Below are 22,041 nucleotides of genomic sequence, written 5' to 3' on the forward strand. Positions count from 1 at the left end.
CCTCTCTCTGCCTGCCTCTCTGCCTACTTGTGATCTCTGTCTGTCAAATAAATAAAATCTTTAAAAAAAAAAAAAAAGAAGTACTCAATGAGCCTTTATGAAGTAACAGTTTTGTTTCCTGGAACCTCTGCTATTCATGCAGCTTAAGATCTTATTTGTTTGAAACAAGTTCCTTATTCCTAGCAAAAAATCTTAATCCTCTAGAGTCAGAATTCCATAGCTAATGGGCATTTCAGCAATGTCAACTGATTCAAAATGCTTAATTTATGCCAGTTGAACTATAAGAAAATTAAAGCTTATTTATCATCTGTGCTTTCTAGCAACGAAAAAGAGAGAAGATTAATTGGTAAATATCATACTTGTTTTAAGATATGAACATCATTCTGTATAAGCATTCAAGTTTTATAAAAAGGAAAAAAAAAAAGCTTCAGGCAATTTTCTCACTTCCCAAGCACAGCACTTAGCATCAAAAATAGGATTAAGGGTAGAAGCAAAAAAATCAGAAAATTACAGAAAATCCTTTGGGACGAAGAAAATACGCTCTAGAAGGGCACAGATGAGAAAAGTATGAAAGGTACCCATGTGCCTTCCAAAATCTTGCCCCTGCCATTTTTACGGAATTACTTCCCTTCTCATGTAATACTTCCTGATATGCTTGTTTTGTTTTCTTTTTTAGGAGAAATGTAAAATTCCCATTCTTTTCCTCTTAACTAGACAAATCATCTGATTCCCCAGGTTTAATTTTTAGTCACTTATCATTTAAATATACAGGTAGGGGCGCCTCGATGGCTCAGATGGTTAAGTGTCATCAGACTCTTGATTTGGGCCCAGGTCATGATCTCAGGGTCCTGGGACTGAGACCTGGTGTTGGGCTACCTGCTCAGTGGGGAGTCTGCTTGTCTCCCTCTCCCTCTGCTCCTCCCACCATGTGCTCACTCTCTCAAATAAATCTTTGAAATATATATATATATAGGTGGGGCACCTGGGTGGTTCAGCTGGTTAAGCATCTGCCTTCATGATCGCAGGGTGCTGGGACTGAGTACTGCCTAGGGCTCCCTGCTCAGCAGGGAGTCTGCTTCCCCCCCACCACTCATGTGCTCATGTGCACACTCTAATACATAAAATCTTTAAAATACACATATACATGCACAGGTAAATCGTTCAGAAAATAGGCTATAAAATCTATTTCAGTAGCCTATGCTTATTGTAGCACTTAAGCTGTTTTTCCTAGGGCAGTATTCTACTTATAAATAGCCCATATATGCAAACATCAACTGCTATAATCCTACAAATAATGTGTTCACCCTTCAATGGATGCGGTCTTTAAGGAGCCAAAAGTGCTGCTGTTTCCAGCTCCAGCGATCACGATGCAGCCTAAATCCCTTCCCCATGCCTGCCTCCTGTAACAGTGTGCCCACTCTTCCTTTCTGCCTTCACCCAGAGCTGGAGTAATGGTGATGCTGCAAGACTGCCAAGCCATAGGAGTAAAATACAATCCATCCCACAGCACTGTTGGGGACTGATGTTGGGGTGTGTGTGTAATGAAATAAATACGTTCTTGATGGTCTTTTCCCCGTTGTATACTAACCTTATCATTTATTCTGTAGTTCAGCTTGACTACAGTTTTATGATGCATTACAGACTTTTGTGAGAAGCTTCAGGAACATTAAAATTTAAGCTTTATTAAATTCATAAATAAAAATTTAGAATATAATCTAAGTCAAGTTTGGAAGTATATGCAAAAAGAGACAATTTAAAAATTTTAAAATTTCAGGAACTTAGAAGATTGGCAATTTTTAGCAAAAGGAAAAAACATGCTAGTTTTTTGACTAAAACTTTTCCTTTTGTTAAGTAAATGATTCTTCATAATCTACTTCATAAATAACAGCTCATCCTTTGTTGATAACAATATTAACCATTTCCACCTTCTTTAGAGACAAAAATTTTGGACCAACTAAAAAGCAACACGTACCTAAACCTCTCATTTTAAGTTTTTAAGCAGTAAAGAAGTACCTGTTCTTGTTTCAGTCTGGCTTATTTTGAGAGTCCTGACCTATTTGGAAAAAAAACTAAGTTGCTCATTTCTAAAAAGTTTTAAAGCTAGCTCACAGAACCAGAGTGGAAAGGGCTATAATCTTTGGGAGTCTGTTCTTTTCATAAGCAGCAAGGAATTCCATTTAAGTATGATCTTTTTCCCCAAAAAGGAAAGCTTATATGTTATTTCTAACGATGATTATAAAGTAGAAAGAATAACCTTCCTCAATCTTACCAACTCCCAGAAATAAGAAAATTTAACAGTTGAGCATATATTTTTCCAGATTTAAGGAAAATGTAAACATACATATTATATATGGCATAAAATCAGTATATGAACAAAGACTACAAATACTGGTAAGTCAAGTGGCAACAAAAGTGAAGGAAGAGATGGAAAACGGGTTTGAAAAGTCCACCTGCTATCATTCCTTACTCCATTCCCATACTGTATGGATAGGATCAAATAAAGAGGCTGCCGTGGGTTATCCCAGACACCAAACCAAGGTAAACATCTATGGATAAATGTGTACCTAATTTCAAATAAACTAAAATGAAACTTTTGAAAAGCATGGTTTATATCTTGCAAAATAATATCTATAATTAAAATGTTTTTAAAAATTACAGTGTCAGGGCTTAAATTTGACTTGGAAAAGAAAAACCAATGCTTTGGGACTAGAACCCTGGTAGATGGTTTTGTCTCCACATCAGACCAAAGATTAACAACTGTGAATTTACAGACCGAGAAGAATGTTTACATTGGCCAAAAATTAATAAATAATTATAGTAAATGACCATTAGCTTTATAAGAATGTTAATCTGGCCTAAATAAGTGAATCATAATCAAATAATTATGACACATATCCTTGAGGTAACTAACCATTCAAATTAAAAGCCTGAAAATAAGCTAATAAAAACAAATGGCTCTAAGCAAGAAAGATAACTTCTAAAATCACTAGACTAAAGGCATACACATAAGCCTTTTCCCTGCCACTTAAACACACAGTTGGTAAATACATAATATGGTAAAAAAAATTTAGATCAGAGTTGGTTTAACCCCTTGCATATTTTGTTTCAATGATCATCCTTTAAAATTATGGAAAAAGAGTTACTATTTCAAAAAAGTATATATGAAAGGTTTTACATTCCTTTTTTTTTAATATCAAAGATTTAATTTTTTTCCCAAATTCACTGTCCAATCATCTTAAACTATTTAAAACTCTTCTTTGGGCTATTTTATGCTATTAATTTTGGTTAAAAAGAAAGAGTAAGGCTACAAAAACCAGAAACTAAATATTACCTTACAAAGTTGTTAAAAGTATATGCATTCATATATGAAATGCCTAGCAAAGTTTAAAAAGAATTTAATAGCTGCTCAGTATATATTTATTAAATAAGTTATTAATGACAAAAATTAAGAGTATGATCCTTGAAACTGGAGATAAAGGTTCAAAATCTACCACTTAATAGTTGTATTTTCTTAGCAAAGATAGAGCTTCCATTTTTTTTAACCTGTAAAATGGCTTTTGGAAAGATTATATGAGATAACATATGTAAAAGTTTAGCATCATAAGATACAAACAGGAAGCACTGGATAATCAGTAACTATTTGCTTTCAAAAACTCTTTTCTGAAACCATGGCACTTTGTATATACCAGTGTTATTAATCTTTATCATGTTGGGTTATTGATCTGAGTATTTACTTCTGTTTTCCCAGAATAGAAAAGGCAGCTTTCTATTCATGATTGTATTTCAAGAATAGCACCTACTATGTCACCCAGTAAATATCCTCAATGAGCCTGGCAAATTCACAGTCATCTTTAAAAACTAGCCCACGTATTTTCTTCTTCAATGGAGCTTTCCTTGCTCTAGTCATATCATAAGAAGCCCTAGTAAGTGCTTATGCAAAGCAGTCACCATGCCATGTGCTTGAAAATGCATGATCACTTAACCCCCATAGCTCAGTAGAGAGGAAAACTTGGATCTAAGTTCAGTGACTTGCTCAAGGTCATTCTGATGAAGCCAGAAATCAGACTCCATTTCCTTCCTGAGTGATCTTGACAGCTATTCTATACCTCTACCCCCAAGAATCATCACCATCATCTTTACTTAGCTCTCTTAATGTGCAAGGTATTATCATAAAAATACTTTAGATGCTCTATTTTATTGAATTTCCAATAACCTTAAGAGTAGGCACTATTCCTACCCCCAATTTACAGAAGACAAAACCAAGTTAAGCACTCTGCAAGGATACACAGCTAAAAGGTATCCGTGAACTCAAATCATCTCATCCCAGAACTTGCAGCCACTACCTGTATTATTTCAACACCCCTGTGTCCTGCTGCTTCATCCTTGTATCTTGGATTTCCTTGGGTCTGTCCTTTTATCACAGGGTATATATCACTTATTTACAAGTTAATCTCCCCTACAAGGACATAAGCTTCTTACTATATCCCTAATATAACACAGGTCTCCATACAAAGAAAGTGAAGAATTAGTAAATGTTTGCAGAACTTACATTTCTAGTCAATGATTTTCAAACTTTATAAGCTGTGATAATTTTTTCAAGTAAAAGAATTTTTAGAAGCCCAATATTAAGAGAAAAAACACAGTGCTATGTGGGTTAAGCAGTCCAGAGACTTTGGTTCCACTTACCCCTCAACAAAACTATGTCATAAATTCACTTACTTCACAGGGGCTCGAGCATAAACCTGAAGCCAGTCAGGAATTTCTGCAGTGTGATATGGATTTGCAGGTACCAGAAGGGACTGATTTCTTTCGGTTTGCTGTGGCTGATATGTGACAGGAGGGGGTTGGTCATACCGAGGTACACTAAAAAAAAGGAATCAACATTCATCAGGATAAAGACTCTAAATCTAAACAAGAAATTGTAAAGAACAAATAATATTTAAATGTTTTTCAATGTGCCTCTTGCCCAAACTGAACTCCTTCTACCACCTTAAAAAAACACAGAAGTCTGACTTTTTTTTTTAACCACACCATAAGGTGAAGTAAAATACACCTTCTTCTGGAAACTAGTAGGTCACTAGTGATGAATATAAACCCAAACTAAATATTTATAAAAAAATTTTTAAGATTTTATTTGAGAGACTGAGAGAGAGAGAAGACAACTGGGAGGAGGGGAGGAGGGAGAGGGATAAGCAGACTCGCCCCTAAGGAGGGAGCCCAAAGTGGGGCTCAATCCCAGAACCCAGAAATCATGACTTGAGCCAAAGTCAGACACTTAAGCAACTGAGCCACACAGGTGCCCAAAATCTTTACATATTTTTAAGAGATTTCTTCTGTGTGGTATTTATTCTTTTCAAGGAACTTAAAAGTAAGCTATAAAAAATTTGGAGCTAATATCACCTTTATACTGAGGCTTAAAACTTAAATAATAATTTTCAGTAATAACTAGTAATTAGCTGTAAATTTATACTGGAAAGGTTGACAGTTTCTCTCAAAATGAGAATGGATGCTTTCTTCCTCCTGTAGGCTGAAAAGGGGATTTGGAATATGTAGTACACTGGGAATGAGAACTGTGATTGAATTATCCACATTAATTATTTTCTGCTTTTACCAACTCATGAGAGCATAAGTGAGAGTTGAGTTAGAGTGACAAGAACCTATTTTAAATCACAGAGACTTAAAGCAAATAAAAAAAAAAAAAAGAAAGAAAGAAACAGACCATGCTTTTAATTAGTTCTAATATCCTAACCGGTAGCACAGAGAGAATAGCAATAGGAGGAGGGAGTTATATGGGGAAAATGCTAAGAAAAAAAGCACTGAACCACTTAAAGCCTAAAGACTGAAATTTGGAAGGCCAAATGATCTATTCCAGAACAGGACACAAAACCGGAAGAGCCTGCTCCAAACATCAATATTTATGTGTATATCAGAAAAGGTCACTGCAATACTAAACTAGGATTAAAATAATTGTTAGGCTGTGATTAATACTTTAAAGATCAATGTCCAGATGGCACTGCAATTTTACACTTATCTCTTCTTTCATAAGTAAGTACTAAGTAGGTACAAAGTGAAATATCCTTTGACAGCACAACTCAGGGGTGGGAAAGAACTGAGGCTTTGAAGACAGGCCTGAGGTTTTTAACCTCAGCTTGGCTACTTCACAAGTTATATGAATGTGGGCAAAACTGCTTCACTTCTCTAAGCTTCAGACTTCTTATTTGTAAAACTAGAATAAATTCATACCAAAGATGATTCTTCTCAATAATAAATGGGCTAGTATGTCAAGTGTTCTGTACAAAGATCAGCATAATAGAGACAATCAAAAATAGTTATTAGTATTATCTATGTGAGTTTAAGAAAGATGTTTGTTCTCTCCAGTTTAATGTCTACAGAGCTGGTAAGAGTAGCAAATTGTGAAAACGCCTTGTAAACTATAACAATTCTATAATAATGTAAGGTTACTAATGATAAACAGAAAAGTCAGCTTGATATACTCTCAAATCTGGTTGTCTGGACCACAAAGTCTTCTGCCACCTGGTGAAAGCAATCTGTAATCATGTTTAGTTCTTTTTTTTTTTTTCTTTTTGCATTTTCCATCATTCTTTGTCAGCAAACACCTGGCTGCACTCCCACTATGTATCTGCCAGTGTGCTGGATGCTGGGACACAGCAGGGATAAGTGAAATTCATCCCTGCCCTTGATGGGGAACTGTGATCAGGTCAGAGGAGGACTCTAAATTACTCCCAGGTCACAGGCCTGAAAATGGAGGCCAGCAGCTTGCCTGAAATGGTTTAGAGAGTAGGCAAAGAGACCAGAGCCCAATACAGGCAGAGAAGTTGGTCTGGCTCTTTCGAAACGGTGACAAGTTCAGCTGTTCAATTAACACTGACTGAATACCACTAAATGGAATCACTGGGAAAAGAAACTTTTCCAAGTTGAATGAATAAATCCAAATATGTAAAATGACACAATAGGGGCACCTGGGTGGCTCAGTGGGTTAAAGCCTCTGCCTTCAACTCGGGTCATGATCCCAGGGTCTTGGGATCGAGCCCCGCATGGGGCGCTCTCTTCCCTTCCTCTCTCTCTGCCTGCCTCTCTGCCTACTTGTGATCTCTGTCAAATAAATAATAAGTAAAATCTTTAAAAATAAATAAATAAAATGACACAATAATGATAAAGCTTAGTTTTCTAGGTGGTAATATTAAAGTGTATTTTCATAACAATTTTAATGGTTTTAAAAAATGCAGAAGTCTGCTATAACTGAAGATCATATTATGCTAAATGATACTAAGAACACCTATCAACACGCTGATGATATTCTACCTATTTTAAATCTTATGGCTCAGAGGTAGTTAACAGGAATTTATTTGTAATTTCATGACTAAACTGGTACTAGTTTTTTTATGTACTTTGAAATCCTGTGTATTTTACGTTTACATATACGGCACACCGCAGTTTGGATTAACCACCCTTCAGGTGCTCAATAGCTACACATGACAACTGGCTACAATATTCACAGGGCTAAAAATCTGGACATACTGAGACCTACTGATAAGCCCAAAGGATCACTGGTTACATTTATTGAACACATCTGGGATATTTTGTACAGTTCCAGTTTTCACTTTCTTGCCTGGCAGTAGTAAGAAACAGAACATAAAAAGTCAGAAATTGAATAAAGCAGATGCTATAATTCAGAAGTATATTTTGACAAATTAGGAGGGAGGTCTGTATTATTTATAGAAATTTAAATGGAAAGAGACAGAGGTTTTTAATTATTTCAATTTCTGGGTATCTACAATAAAAAACATTCTGGTATATTAAAACAGAATCTGATCATACGAATACTGATTGTGTTTTTGAGGTTGTTTTAAAAAGTTTTTTTTAATTATTACTAAAATGTATTTACCAAATCATTACTAAATACAAATTCAAAGAAAAATGTCATAAGCCTTCAAATATCAAACTTTAGGGTGCCTTTCTCTTTGATGAAAATATGAGCTCAAAATCTAACATTAGACAATCTCAAAACAAAAAGTTGAAAATAAAATTGATACTACACCTAGGAGCACAGGGATGCCTATATTGAGCCTTCTTATTTGTGTGATCTACATAATAGGTTCCGAATTCTGATGACTCAACTCGCTCCCATCCTGGAGGAAGTCCTTCTCGCTCAAGGGGATGGCTCCAATGAGTTGTATTTGTGTTGTGATCTATATAATATTTTCTCCCTCTCATTGTCCAGTCCACAGACCAGCCAGGAGGAAGAGGTAAATCTTCAGAACCATGGTTAGTTAAATTTCCTAAAGATGTAGCAGCAACTCTCCCAATACCTGAAGAGAAAGATAGAAAAAGAAGAAATAGAACAATTATTCAAAGCTAAAAATTATGGTATCTGTGAAATAGTCACAAAATTAACTATCCTAATTATACTCTTCTGTTAAAATTCAAGATTTTATAATTGTAAGTAAGAATTTTCATAAACTAGGCCAGTATTACTAAAATTTAATTACAAAGCGAAGGAGGAACAAGACTCCCTCTCTGAAATTAGTTTTGGTTGATGCCGCTATCACCAGGCTACACAAACATTTAGCTATTAGCAAAGCTACTAAATATGTATACTGCTTAAAGAAAAGTGAAGAAAATAAAATTCCACCACATTCAAGATTTAAGATTTGACATTTCACCTAAAACTAAAAAAAAAACAAAAAAACAAAAAATAAAAACCAACTTGTAAAACTGTCCAGTTTATAATTTAAATATAATCTAGCTGTCCACGAGAACCATTAAGTAACTTTATCAGAGATGCAACATATAAGATTTTTAACATACAAAAATCAATTAAGTATATGCATACTAACAACAACTGGAAACAAATTATACCACTTATTATAGCTCCAAAAAATCAAATACTTACATATAAATAAAACAAAATATGGAAAACAAATTATGTACAGAATCTGTATGCTGAAAACTATAAAACAGTGATGAAAGAATGAAAAGAACCTACCATATTAAAGGATTAGAAGACTCAACATAGTTAAGATGCCAATTCTTCTTGAAATGACTTTTTTTTTTTTTTAAGATTTTTTCTTTATTTATCTGACAGAGATCACAAGTAGGCAGAGAGGCAGGCAGAGAGAGAGGAGGAAGCAGGCTCCCTGCAGAGCAGAGAGCCCGATGTGGGGCTCGATCCCAGGACCCTGGGACCATGACCTGAGCCGAAGGCAGAGGCTTAACCCACTGAGCCACCCAGGTGCCCCCTGAAATGACTTTTAAGTTTAAGATAATTCCAATCAAAATTCTAGCAGGAGTTTATGGTATAGACAGAAACAGTTGGGCTCTAAAATGTATATGGAAAGGCAGAACTAGAGAAGCCAAAACATTTTTTTAAAAATAAGAATAAAGTTGGAGGATTCATGCTACCTGATTTTTTTTTTTTAAGATTTTATTTATTTATCAGAGAGAGAGAGAGGGGGAGAGAGCGAGCAGAGGCAGACAGAACGGCAGGCAGAGGCAGAGGGAGAAGCAGGCTCCCTGCCGAGCAAGGAGCCCAATGTGGGACTCGATCCCAGGATGCTGGGATCACAACCCGAGCCAAAGGCAGCTGCTTAACCAACTGAGCCACCCAGGCGTCCCGCTACCTGATTTTTTAAAGTAACTTCTATGCACAACGTGGGGCACAAACTCATGATTCCAAGATCAAGAGTCGCGTGGTCTACCAACTGAGCCAGCCAGGTGCCCCTCATACTACATGATTTTTAAGACTTACTATAAAGATAGAAGTAATCAAGACAATATGGTATTGACAAAAGGACACACAGATCAATTGAACAAAGAATCCTAAAATAGACCTAAACATACACAATCAATAGATTTTTAACAAAGGTAACAAGGCAATTCTATAGAGAAAGGGTAGTTTTCTAACAAATGATGCTGGAACAACTGGACAACCATACGCAAAAAAAAATTAATCACAATCTATACCTTCCTCCTTCTATAAAAATAAACTTAAGATGGATCATAAACCTAAATGTAAAACATAAAAACTATAATCCTTTTAAAAGAAAAAGGAGGGTAAGTTTTCGTGACCTTTCATTAGGCAGAGCTCTTAACCATGATGCTGGAAGTACAATCCATGAAACAAATATTGAATTGGACTTTGTCATAATTAAAAATGTTTGCTCTGTGAAAGGCATTATTGTTTTTTAAAAAAAATTTATTTATTTATTTGACAGAGAGATCACAAGTAGGCAGGGAGGCAGGCAGAGAGAGAGAGGGGAAGCAGGCTCCCTGCCAAGCAGAGAGCCCGATGCAGGGCTTGATCTTAGGACTCTGAGAGCATGACCTCAGCTGAAGGCAGAGGCTTAACCCTCTGAGCCACCCAGGCGTCCCTATGAAAGACATTATTAAGAGAAAGAAAATCAAGCTACAGACTGGGAGAAAATATTTCCAAATCACATATTAGACAAAGGAGTTTAATCTAGAATTCATAAAGAACTCTCAAAACACTAGGAAAGTATTTTAAATGGGCAAAAGATGTGAACAGGCACTTCAAAGAAGATATTTAGATGGTAAATGAGTAGAGAAAAAATGCTCAAATCATATTAACCATCAGGGCCACTGCTAATTAAAAAACCCCTACAAATTAAAACCACAATGAGAGGATAATACACATCTATGAGAATGGCCAAAAAAGAAAAAAAAAATCTAACAACACAAGTTGTGATGAGGAGGATATGGAGCAACTGAAACTCTTATACACTGCTGGTGGAAATGCAAAATACTTCAGCTACTCTGGAAAACACTTCAGCAAGGTCTTACCAAGTTAAATATGTTTTCCATATGATGCAGCAATTCTATTCCCAAATATTTAACCTAGACAAATGAAAATGCTTCTTCACACAAAAACCTGTATGGGGAGGTTTATAGTGTTGAAAAAGGAAACAACCCACATGTCCTTCAAGAAAATGAGTAAACTAATACAATCATACAGTGGAATCTACTGTAAAAAGAACTAAATATCGATATATCCAACAGCATGTATAACCTCAGAGGCATTACACTGAGTGAAAGGAGCCAGCCTCAAATGGCTGTAAACTGTATGATTCCGTTCATATGAAATTACTGCAAAGGCAAAACAACTAGGACAGAAAATTATGGTTGCCAGGAATTTGGGGCAGGGTGAAAAGACTAAGCAACTGTCATAAACCAAAGAACACTTAGTACACAAAGGGACAGCAATGACATAATTTTTAGGAGTGAAGGAAATGTCCTATAAACTGTCTAGGCATTACATCAATATAGATAGATAGAGATATATATCAAAATTCATAGAGGGAGGAGTCAAGATGGCGGAGAAGTAGCAGGCTGAGACTACTTCAGCTAGCCGGAGATCAGCTAGATAGCTTATCTAAAGATTGCAAACACCTTAAAATCCATCGGCAGATCGAAGAGAAGAAGAACAGCAATTCTGGAAACAGAAAAACAACCACTTTCTGAAAGGTAGGACCGGCAGAGAAGTAAATCCAAAGCGACGTGAAGATAGACCCCAGGGGGAGGGGCCGGCTCCCGGCCAGCAGCGGAGCAACGGCGCACAAAATCAGGACTTTTAAAAGTCTGTTCCGCTGAGGGACATCGCTCCAGAGGCTAAACCGGGGCGAAGCCCACGCGGGGTCAGCGTGGCCTCAGGTCCCGCAGGGTCACAGAAGGATCGGGGGTGTCTGAGTGTCGCCGAGCTTGAGGGTATTGGAACGTGAAAGCCGGCTACAGAGACAGAGCCGACAGTAAGCTCACAGCTCGGTGTTACCTTGAACCGGTCGCAGGCTCAGTGAGCTTGGAGCGCGGCCGGAGGTCAGGCAGACAGGAGTAACTGGGCGCTGTAACTTCTCCGCACTGAGGAGTGGGGCCCTGGGCTCTCGGCTCCTCCGGGCCGGAGACCAGAAGGCCGCCATTTGTATTCCCTGTCCTCTGGAACTCTACGGAAAGCGCTCAGGGAACAAAAGCTCCTGAAAGCAAACCCGAGCGGATTACTCACCCCGGCCCCTGATAAGTGCGGTGCAATTCCGCCTGGGGCAAACACACTTGAGAATCACTACAACAGGCCCCTCCCCCAGAAGATCATCAAGAAATCCAGCCGAGACCAAGTTCACCTACCAAGGAGTGCGGTTTCAATACCAAGGAGAGCAGCAGAATTCCAGAGGAGGAGAAAGCAAAGCACGGAACTCATGGCTTTTTCCCTGTGATTTTTTTTAGTCTTGCAGTTAATTTAATTTTTTTCTTTTTCATTTTTTGTTTTTTTTTTCTCGTCTTCTGGTAAAATTTTTTTTAGACTTTTACCTTTTTCTTTTTTAACGTTTTTTAACCAGTTTATCTAATATATATATATTTTTTCTTTTTTATATTTTTCTTATTTGTTTTTTTTTTCTTTTTTCTTTTTTTTTTTTCTTTCTTCCTTTTTGAACTTCTTTTTATCCCCTTTCTCCCCCCTCACGATTTGGGATCTCTTCTAATTTGGTTAAAGCATATTTTCCTGGGGTTGTTGCCACCTTTTTAGTATTTTACTTGCTCCTTCATATACTCTTATCTGGACAAAATGACAAGAAGGAAAAATTCAACACAAAAAAAAGAACAAGAGGCAGTACCGAAGGCTAGGGACCTAATCAATACAGACATTGGTAATATGTCAGATCTAGAGTTCAGAATGACAATTCTCAAGGTTCTAGCCGGGCTCGAAAAAGGCATGGAAGATATTAGAGAAACCCTCTCGAGAGATATAAAAGCCCTTTCTGGAGAAATAAAAGAACTGAAATCTAACCAAGTTGAAATAAAAAAAGCTATTAATGAGGTGCAATCAAAAATGGAGGCTCTCACTGCTAGGATAAGTGAGGCAGAAGAAAGAATTAGTGATATAGAAGACCAAATGACAGAGAATAAAGAAGCTGAGCAAAAGAGGGACAAACAGCTACTGGACCACGAGGGGAGAATTCGAGAGATAAGTGACACCATAAGACGAAACAACATTAGAATAATTGGGATTCCAGAAGAAGAAGAAAGAGAGAGTGGAGCAGAAGGTATACTGGAGAGAATTATTGGGGAGAATTTCCCCAATATGGCAAAGGGAATGAGCATCAAAATTCAGGAGGTTCAGAGAACGCCCCTCAAAATCAATAAGAATAGGCCCACACCCCGTCACCTAATAGTAAAATTTACAAGTCTCAGTGACAAAGAGAAAATCCTGAAAGCAGCCCGGGAAAAGAAGTCTGTAACATACAATGGTAAAAATATTAGATTGGCAGCTGACTTATCCACAGAGACCTGGGAGGCCAGAAAGAGCTGGCATGATATTTTCAGAGCACTAAACGAGAAAAACATGCAGCCAAGAATACTATATCCAGCCAGGCTATCATTGAAAATAGAAGGAGAGATTAAAAGCTTCCAGGACAAACAAAAACTGAAAGAATTTGCAAACACCAAACCAGCTCTACAGGAAATATTGAAAGGGGTCCTCTAAGCAAAGAGAGAGCCTACAAGTGGTAGATCAGAAAGGAACAGAGACCATATACAGTAACAGTCACCTTACAGGCAATACAATGGCACTAAATTCATATCTCTCAATAGTTACCCTGAATGTTAATGGGCTAAATGCCCCTGTCAAAAGACACAGGGTATCAGAATGGATAAAAAAACAAAACCCATCTATATGTTGCCTCCAAGAAACTCATTTTAAGCCCGAAGACACCTCCAGATTTAAAGTGAGGGGGTGGGAAAGAATTTACCATGCTAATGGACATCAGAAGAAAGCAGGAGTGGCAATCCTTATATCAGATCAAAGACTATAATAAGAGATGAGGAAGGACACTATATCATACTCAAAGGGTCTGTCCAACAAGAAGATCTAACAATTTTAAATATCTATGCCCCCAACGTGGGAGCAGCCAACTCTATAAACCAATTAATAACAAAATCAAAGAAACACATAAACAATAATACAATAATAGTAGGGGACTTTAACACTCCCCTCACTGAAATGGACAGGTCACCCAAGCAAAAGATCAGCAAGGAAATAAAGGCCTTAAACGACACACTGGACCAGATGGACATCACAGATATATTCAGAACATTTCATCCCAAAGCAACAGAATACACATTCTTCTCTAGTGCACATGGAACATTCTCCAGAATAGATCACATCCTCGGTCCTAAAGCAGGACTCAACCGGTATCAAAAGATTGGGATCATTCCCTGCATATTTTCAGACCACAATGCTCTAAAGCTAGAACTCAACCACAAAAGGAAGTTTGAAAAGAACCCAAATACATGGAGATTAAACAGCATCCTTCTAAAGAATGAATGGGTCAACCGGGAAATTAAAGAATTGAAAAAAATCATGGAAACAAATGATAATGAAAATACAACGGTTCAAAATCTGTGGGACACAACAAAGGCAGTCCTGAGAGGAAAATATATAGCGGTTCAAGCCTTTCTCAAGAAACAAGAAAGGTCTCAGGTACACAACCTAACCCTACACCTAAAGGAGCTGGAGAAAGAACAAGAAAGAAACCCTAAGCCCAGCAGGAGAAGAGAAATCATAAAGATCAGAGCAGAAATCAGTGAAATAGAAACCAAAAAAACAATAGAACAAATCAATGAAACTAGGAGCTGGTTCTTTGAAAGAATTAATAAAATTGATAAGCCCCTGGCCCGACTTACCAAAAAGAAAAGAGAAAGGACCCAAATAAATAAAATCATGAATGAAAGAGGAGAGATCACAACTAACACCAAAGAAATACAAACTATTATAAGAACATACTATGAGCAACTCTACGCCAATAAATTTGACAATCTGGAAGAAATGGATGCATTCCTAGAAACATATAAACTACCACAACTGACCGAGGAAGAAATAGAAAGCCTGAACAGACCCATAACCAGTAAGGAGATTGAAACAGTCATTAAAAATCTCCAAACAAACAAAAGCCCAGGGCCAGACGGCTTCCCGGGGGAATTCTACCAAACATTTAAAGAAGAACTAATTCCTATTCTCCTGAAACTGTTCCAAAAAATAGAAATGGAAGGAAAACTTCCAAACTCATTTTATTGAGGCCAGCATCACCTTGATCCCAAAACCAGACAAGGATCCCATCAAAAAAGAGAGTTATAGACCAATATCCTTGATGAACACAGATGCGAAAATACTCACCAAAATACTAGCCAATAGGATTCAACAGTACATTAAAAGGATTATTCACCACGACCAAGTGGGATTTATTCCAGGGCTGCAAGGTTGGTTCAACATCCGCAAATCAGTCAATGTGATACAACACATCAATAAAAGAAAGAACAAGAACCATATGATACTCTCAATAGATGCTGAAAAAGCATTTGACAAAGTACAGCATCCCTTCCTGATCAAAACTCTTCAAAGCGTAGGGATAGAGGGCACATACCTCAATATCATCAAAGCCATCTATGAAAAACCCACCGCAAATATTCTCAATGGAGAAAAACTGAAAGCTTTTCCGCTAAGGTCAGGAACACGGCAGGGATGTCCATTATCACCACTGCTATTCAACATAGTACTAGAGGTCCTAGCCTCAGCAATCAGACAACAAAAGGAAATTAAAGGCATCCAAATCGGCAAAGAAGAAGTCAAATTATCACTCTTCACAGATGATATGATACTATATGTGGAAAACCCAAAAGACTCCACTCCAAAACTGCTAGAACTTGTACAGGAATTCAGTAAAGTGTCAGGATATAAAATCAATGCACAGAAATCAGTTGCATTTCTCTACACCAACAGCAAGACAGAAGAAAGAGAAATTAAGGAGTCAATCCCATTTACAATTGCACCCAAAACCATAAGATACCTAGGAATAAACCTAACCAAAGAGGCACAGAATCTATACTCAGAAAACTATAAAGTACTCATGAAAGAAACTGAGGAAGACACAAAGAAATGGAAAAATGTTCCATGCTCCTGGATTGGAAGAATAAATATTGTGAAAATGTCTATGCTACCTAAAGCAATCTACACATTTAATGCAATTCCTATCAAAGTACCATCCATCTTTTTCAAAGAAATGGAACAAATAATTCTAAAATTTATATGGAACCAGAAAAGACCTCGAATAGCCAAAGGGATATTGAAAAAGAAAGCCAACGTTGGTGGCATCACAATTCCGGACTTCAAGCTCTATTACAAAGCTGTCATCATCAAGACAGCATGGTACTGGCACAAAAACAGACACATAGATCAATGGAACAGAATAGAGAGCCCAGAAATAGACCCTCAACTCTACAGTCAACTAATCTTCGACAAAGCAGGAAAGAATGTCCAATGGAAAAAAGACAGCCTCTTCAATAAATGGTGCTGGGAAAATTGGACAGCCACATGCAGAAAAATGAAATTGGACCATTTCCTTACACCACACACAAAAATAGACTCAAAATGGATGAAGGACCTCAATGTGCGAAAGGAATCCATCAAAATCCTTGAGGAGAACACAGGCAGCAACCTCTTCGACCTCAGCCGCAGCAATATCTTCCTAGGAACAACGCCAAAGGCAAGGGAAGCAAGGGCAAAAATGAATTATTGGGATTTCATCAAGATCAAAAGCTTTGCACAGCAAAGGAAACAGGTAACAAAATCAAAAGACAACTGACAGAATGGGAGAAGATATTTGCAAACGACATATCAGATAAAGGACTAGCGTCCAGAATCTATAAAGAACTTAGCAAACTCAACACCCAAAGAACAAATAATCCAATCAAGAAATGGGCAGAGGACATGAACAGACATTTCTGCAAAGAAGACATCCAGATGGCCAACAGACACATGAAAAAGTGCTCCATATCACTCGGCATCAGGGAAATACAAATCAAAACCACAATGAGATATCACCTCACACCAGTCAGAATGGCTAAAATAAACAAGTCAGGAAATGACAGATGCTGGCGAGGATGCGGAGAAAGGGGAACTCTCCTACACTTGGTGGGAATGCAAGCTGGTGCAGCCACTCTGGAAAACAGCATGGAGGTTCCTCAAAATGTTGAAAATAGAACTGCCCTATGACCCAGCAATTGCACTATTGGGTATTTACCCTAAAGATACAAACGTAGTGATCCAAAGGAGCACGTGCACCCGAATGTTTATAGCAGCAATGTCCACAATAGCCAAACTATGGAAAGAACCTAGATGTCCATCAACAGATGAATGGATCAAGAAGATGTGGTATATATACACAATGGAATACTATGCAGCCATCAAAAGAAATGAAATCTTGCCATTTGCGACAACATGGATGGAACTAGAGCGTATCATGCTTAGCGAAATAAGTCAAGCAGAGAAAGACAACTATCATATGATCTCCCTGATATGAGGAAGTGGTGATGCAACATGGGGGCTTAAGTGGGTAGGAGAAGAATAAATGAAACAAGATGGGATTGGGAGGGAGACAAACCATAAGTGACTCTTTTTTTTTTTTTTTTTAAAGATTTTATTTATTCATTTGACACAGAGAGATCACAAGTAGGCAGAGAGGCAGGCAGAGAGAGAGAGAGGAAGAAGCAGGCTCCCAGCGGAGCAGAGAACCCGATGCGGGACTCGATCCCAGGACCCTGAGATCATGACCTGAGCCAAAGGCAGCGGCTTAACCCACTGAGCCACCCAGGCGCCCCATAAGTGACTCTTAATCTCACAAAACAAACTGAGGGTTGCTGGGGGGAGGGGGTTTGGGAGAAGGGGGTGGGATTATGGACATTGGGGAGGGTATGTGCTTTGGTGAGTGCTGTGAAGTGTGTAAACCTGGTGATTCACAGACCTGTACCCCTGGGGATAAAAACATATGTTTATAAAAAATAAAAAATTAAAAAAATTCATAGAACCCTGTACCTTAAAAAAAAAACCTTAAGTTTACTGTATGCTATTTGGGGGAGGGCGGGAGGGAGAATAACCTGGCTGCATTGTTTTATTCTCACATAAGAATAGTAACTGTATATAACTAATCACACCAAAATTCAAAGATTCATTTAGTTTATGTCCATAGGTTAGTGGGTTAAGCCTCTGCCTTCAGCTCAGGTCGTGATTTCAGGGTCCTGGGATAGAGCTCCGCGTTGGGCGGTCTGCTCAGCAGGGAGCCTGCTTCCCTCTCTCTCTCTGCCTGCTGCTCTGCCTGCTTGTGATCGCACTGTCAGATGAATAAATAAAATCTTAAAAAAAAAAAAAGACTAAGCAACTGTCATAGACAAAGGACACTAAGGAGAAATGACAACTGCATGCAATGTAGTACTCTGATTGGATCCTGGAACAGAAAACTGACATTAATGAAAAAACTGGCGAAATCCAAATAAACCTTGGAGTTAATAAAACATTCTTGACTTCAGAGACACTAAAAATAAAAACCCACTGTTTACCTTTGGAGGTAGCTAGGGTGCCAATTCGTCATCTTAAAAACTAGTAATAAAGAGAAAGATTTAGTATTTATCCTTTCTTATATGAATAGCAACCACATAATTGATGAGAGATAGTTCTTCATTATAGAAGTCCAACTAATAGAGAAGAGATGACAGAAATTAGAGTATCACCCTCTGTAACACCTAATAAAATACTGGATCTAGCCAATGATCATTAATGGTTATCAAATCAACAGGTAAAAAGGCCAATGGAGAACTTCATGATGAATGAACTGTGCTGATATCTGATCCCATCATCAATTTTAGGATCAAAAAGAGAAATTAGTCATTATGTGTCTCTGGAACTGATGCAGCAGAATGTATACAACAGCATCTACGAACTATTTTAGCAAAAAGAAAAATGCAAGAAAGAAAATAAACACAATCACAGTATTGTTTGAAAAGAAAGGCATATACTTCTAAAACATGGGAACTATAGAAAAACAAAGCTAACAAGCCTTTTGGTGAAACTGACCTTGGCTTCTGTCAAACTGCAACTGAAGGCTTATTTAATAAGTGTAGCTTAAGCAATTTCTGTACTTAAAAAAAAAAAATGTTTAAACAAAAAAGAAATAAGCCAATGTACTAAAGATATGTACATAGCAAATAACTTTAAAATCACATTTTAAAGCATGCAATGGCTTTATATTTTCTCATACTTCCATCATTAGAAATGTTGTACTACTGGCCATAACATAGAAATTTTTTAAAAAGTTAAAGTCAATTCATTGTACTCGTACTGACTTATTCATAAAAACCATAAATATTTTGCCCAACAGAGGTCTCCCTAAAAATATACAAACAGATTTCTAAATACAACATTTTTAAAAATAAAAACTCTTGGGTGCCTGGGTGGCTCAGTGAGTTAGGCCTCTGCCTTCAGCTCAGGTCATGATCTCAGGGTCCTGGAATCAAGGCCCGCATTGGGCTCTCTGCTCAGTGGGGAGCCTGCTTCCCCATCCCCTCTCTGCCTGTCTCTATGCCTACCTGTGATCTCTGTCAAATAAATAAATAAAATCTTTAAAAAAAAACCTCTTATAGTAAAAAATAAATAAAAAGGTACAAACTTTATTAAAGATTATTAAATTATTAATTATTAAATATTATTAAAGTTGTGGGTTTTATTAATCTGCTTAGAAAGTCCAAACTTCCATATACTGAACTTGCCTAAATCTAGAAACACATACACCTCTCCATTTAAACAGTATTAGGTACCAAACACCAAATTTAAACTAAGACAAAATGTGAAATTCGTATTTAGAGGAAATACAAAGACCTCTCTGTAGAAACTTATTTTTCAGAATTAAACCTCAACAATTTGATACGGGCACAAAGATATCCTCAAAGTTCTTAATAGGTTCATCAGCTTTACCAATGCCATGTAAAACCATGATTCCTAACCTTTCCATGATACACTCCACCTTCACTTTCCGAAAGTGCCATGTACACTTATTTTTTTAGACTATTTGGGATAATTTTATAAAACCTATTGAGAGGAGGATGTGCAATACAAAAAAACTAAAAGTGAGATTTAAAACAAAACATACCTAGTAATAAAATAGGTCTAGAAGACAGGAAAAATAAAGCTCAATCAAGCTCTAACACATGAGACCTCTGCTCTAAGTTCAGCCAGAAAGTTGAAATTTCAATAGCCAAACATGTCAAATCTAGAAAAAGCAGAGAAGAACACATAATGCTCTTATAAAAGGCATGAACACTAACAGTTACGAGTGTCTCCTCTGACCTGCCCCTTTTCCAAATGTATTATTTCATATTCAAAAGAGCCCTATAGGTGATACTATCACTATCAATTTATAAATGAGGAAGCAAAGATTCAAGTAAATTATTTCCAGAATCATAGAACTGGTATACAAGTGACAAAATTATTACTAACAAAGTAATCAACAAACAAAGATCAACTGTAATTCTTCAAAGAAAAGTATGACTGTCACTAATAAAAAAAAAAAAAAAAAAACAAGCCACCAATTTTGAATTCAATCAGTGGAAAAATTTAGGAACCTGTTTCTGAGATACAAGGGAAAAAATTAGTTTTTCATTTTTTCAATTAGTTCCAGAAAAGAATGAGTGGAATTCATAATGTTCAAAATAACTTCCATTTGTAGGAATTAACTGCACAAACACCTTCCATTTATATAAAGTAAGGCATGCATAACTAAATACATTATTTCCCAAACACAACGATAAAGTATTATTTTGTCTTTCTACCAAGAAATATCTCTGAAGAATTTAATCTCATACAATCAGGCAGATATCTGTGAAACCTATGCCTATAAAGCTGAAAAATTCTGGTTGACTAATTCTGTAGTGGTTACAGAGAATAAAATGGTAAAATGGGATCTGGAACTCTAATGAAGGTCCACAAGCTTCAGGGTAATAAATGCTAAACACTATAGCCCATGTTACAATTAAGATGTTGATAAAGAGATCTACGAGACCAGTGCTCTAACCCGAGCTACGGAGCCCCGCTTGATAAAGAGATCTAAAGAGATCTACCTTTTCTTCTCCTCTGCAAAATAATATTACAAATAAAGTTGTGTCCCTAAAGATTATTAACCCCTTCTCAAAAATGATTCTGAGTTCCTTAAATAATTATGCATTTCCTGGAGTAAACATTACTTCCATGTTTTTGTAAAGGCTGACACTTTTCAGCTTGATTTTGGTAACTTGATTTCTTTAGTCATCTTTAAAAATAAAAGTTTTAAAAGTCCATTACTTAAAACTGTATAGAACTAAATTACTCAAATGCAAAACAAAGGAATTCATTCTGCCTTTAGTATTCCAACTGAAGACTTCCTGTTAACAGCCAAATTCCTTCCTTTGGCACATAGAGTAGGTGCTTGCCCATTACACTGGCCAAAATGTTAAAGGTCAGATTTCACAGCTAAACCTAAAACTCGGTAGGCCCTGAAACCCCCTGAAATATCATATAAACTGTTTGGTTATGATTTAATGCAAGTGGTATATCCTGCCAGTTACTTAGTCTAAGTAACTTAGTAACTAAGTAACTTAGTCTAAGTAACTGGCAGGATATACCACTTGCATTAAATCATAACCAAACTATTTTCTTTCATATATTCTTAATGTTTACTACCTTAGTAACAATAATCAAAATTTAAAAGTTGTGAAAATAAATCTATGGCACATCTTTACCCTCCCACAAATTTACTTTCTCCTTCTCATTCCCTGTAATTCCTTGAATTCTCTTCAGCATTAATCTTGAAAATATGGTAAGTTTCAAATTTTTTCAAGATGAATTCAAGAAACTTCCAGCTATTGTTTCATATTCAGATTTTTTTCCTTCTGGAAAAGACAGCTGATAGGCTTTTCTGCTTGGTTAGTTATTGGTTATTAATCCTTCCCTGACATTTAACGGATTCCTTCAAAGAACTGGTTTTTTCTAAAAGGTAAAACATTAAATCTTATGCTCTGATGTAATTCTATTAAGTGAAATTTCTCAAGCATATTACCACTCTAATAAATGCAAATCTTTCTTTAAAATGACTTTTTAATTTGAAAAAGTATCCAATTAACTTGTATTTTATTTATCCCTAACTCATGATTGGAAAG

The 22,041-nt window shown here is 36.8% G+C and overlaps 1 protein-coding gene across 1 annotated transcript in view; it reads right to left on the reverse strand.

The window, feature by feature from the left end:
• Positions 1-22,041, reverse strand: part of SAV1 (salvador family WW domain containing protein 1) — a 31,421-nt gene that overhangs the window by 2,916 nt on the left and 6,464 nt on the right. The window contains exons 3-4 of the mRNA XM_032344189.1: positions 8,060-8,330; positions 4,720-4,863 (exon numbers count right to left, since the gene is read on the reverse strand). Of these exons, the coding sequence (XP_032200080.1) occupies positions 4,720-4,863; positions 8,060-8,330 (415 nt within the window). The remainder of the gene's footprint in view (positions 1-4,719; positions 4,864-8,059; positions 8,331-22,041) is intronic.

The sequence above is a fragment of the Mustela erminea genome, chromosome 5 (assembly GCF_009829155.1).
Source record: "Mustela erminea isolate mMusErm1 chromosome 5, mMusErm1.Pri, whole genome shotgun sequence".
In the NCBI taxonomy this organism is placed as follows: domain Eukaryota; kingdom Metazoa; phylum Chordata; class Mammalia; order Carnivora; family Mustelidae; genus Mustela; species Mustela erminea.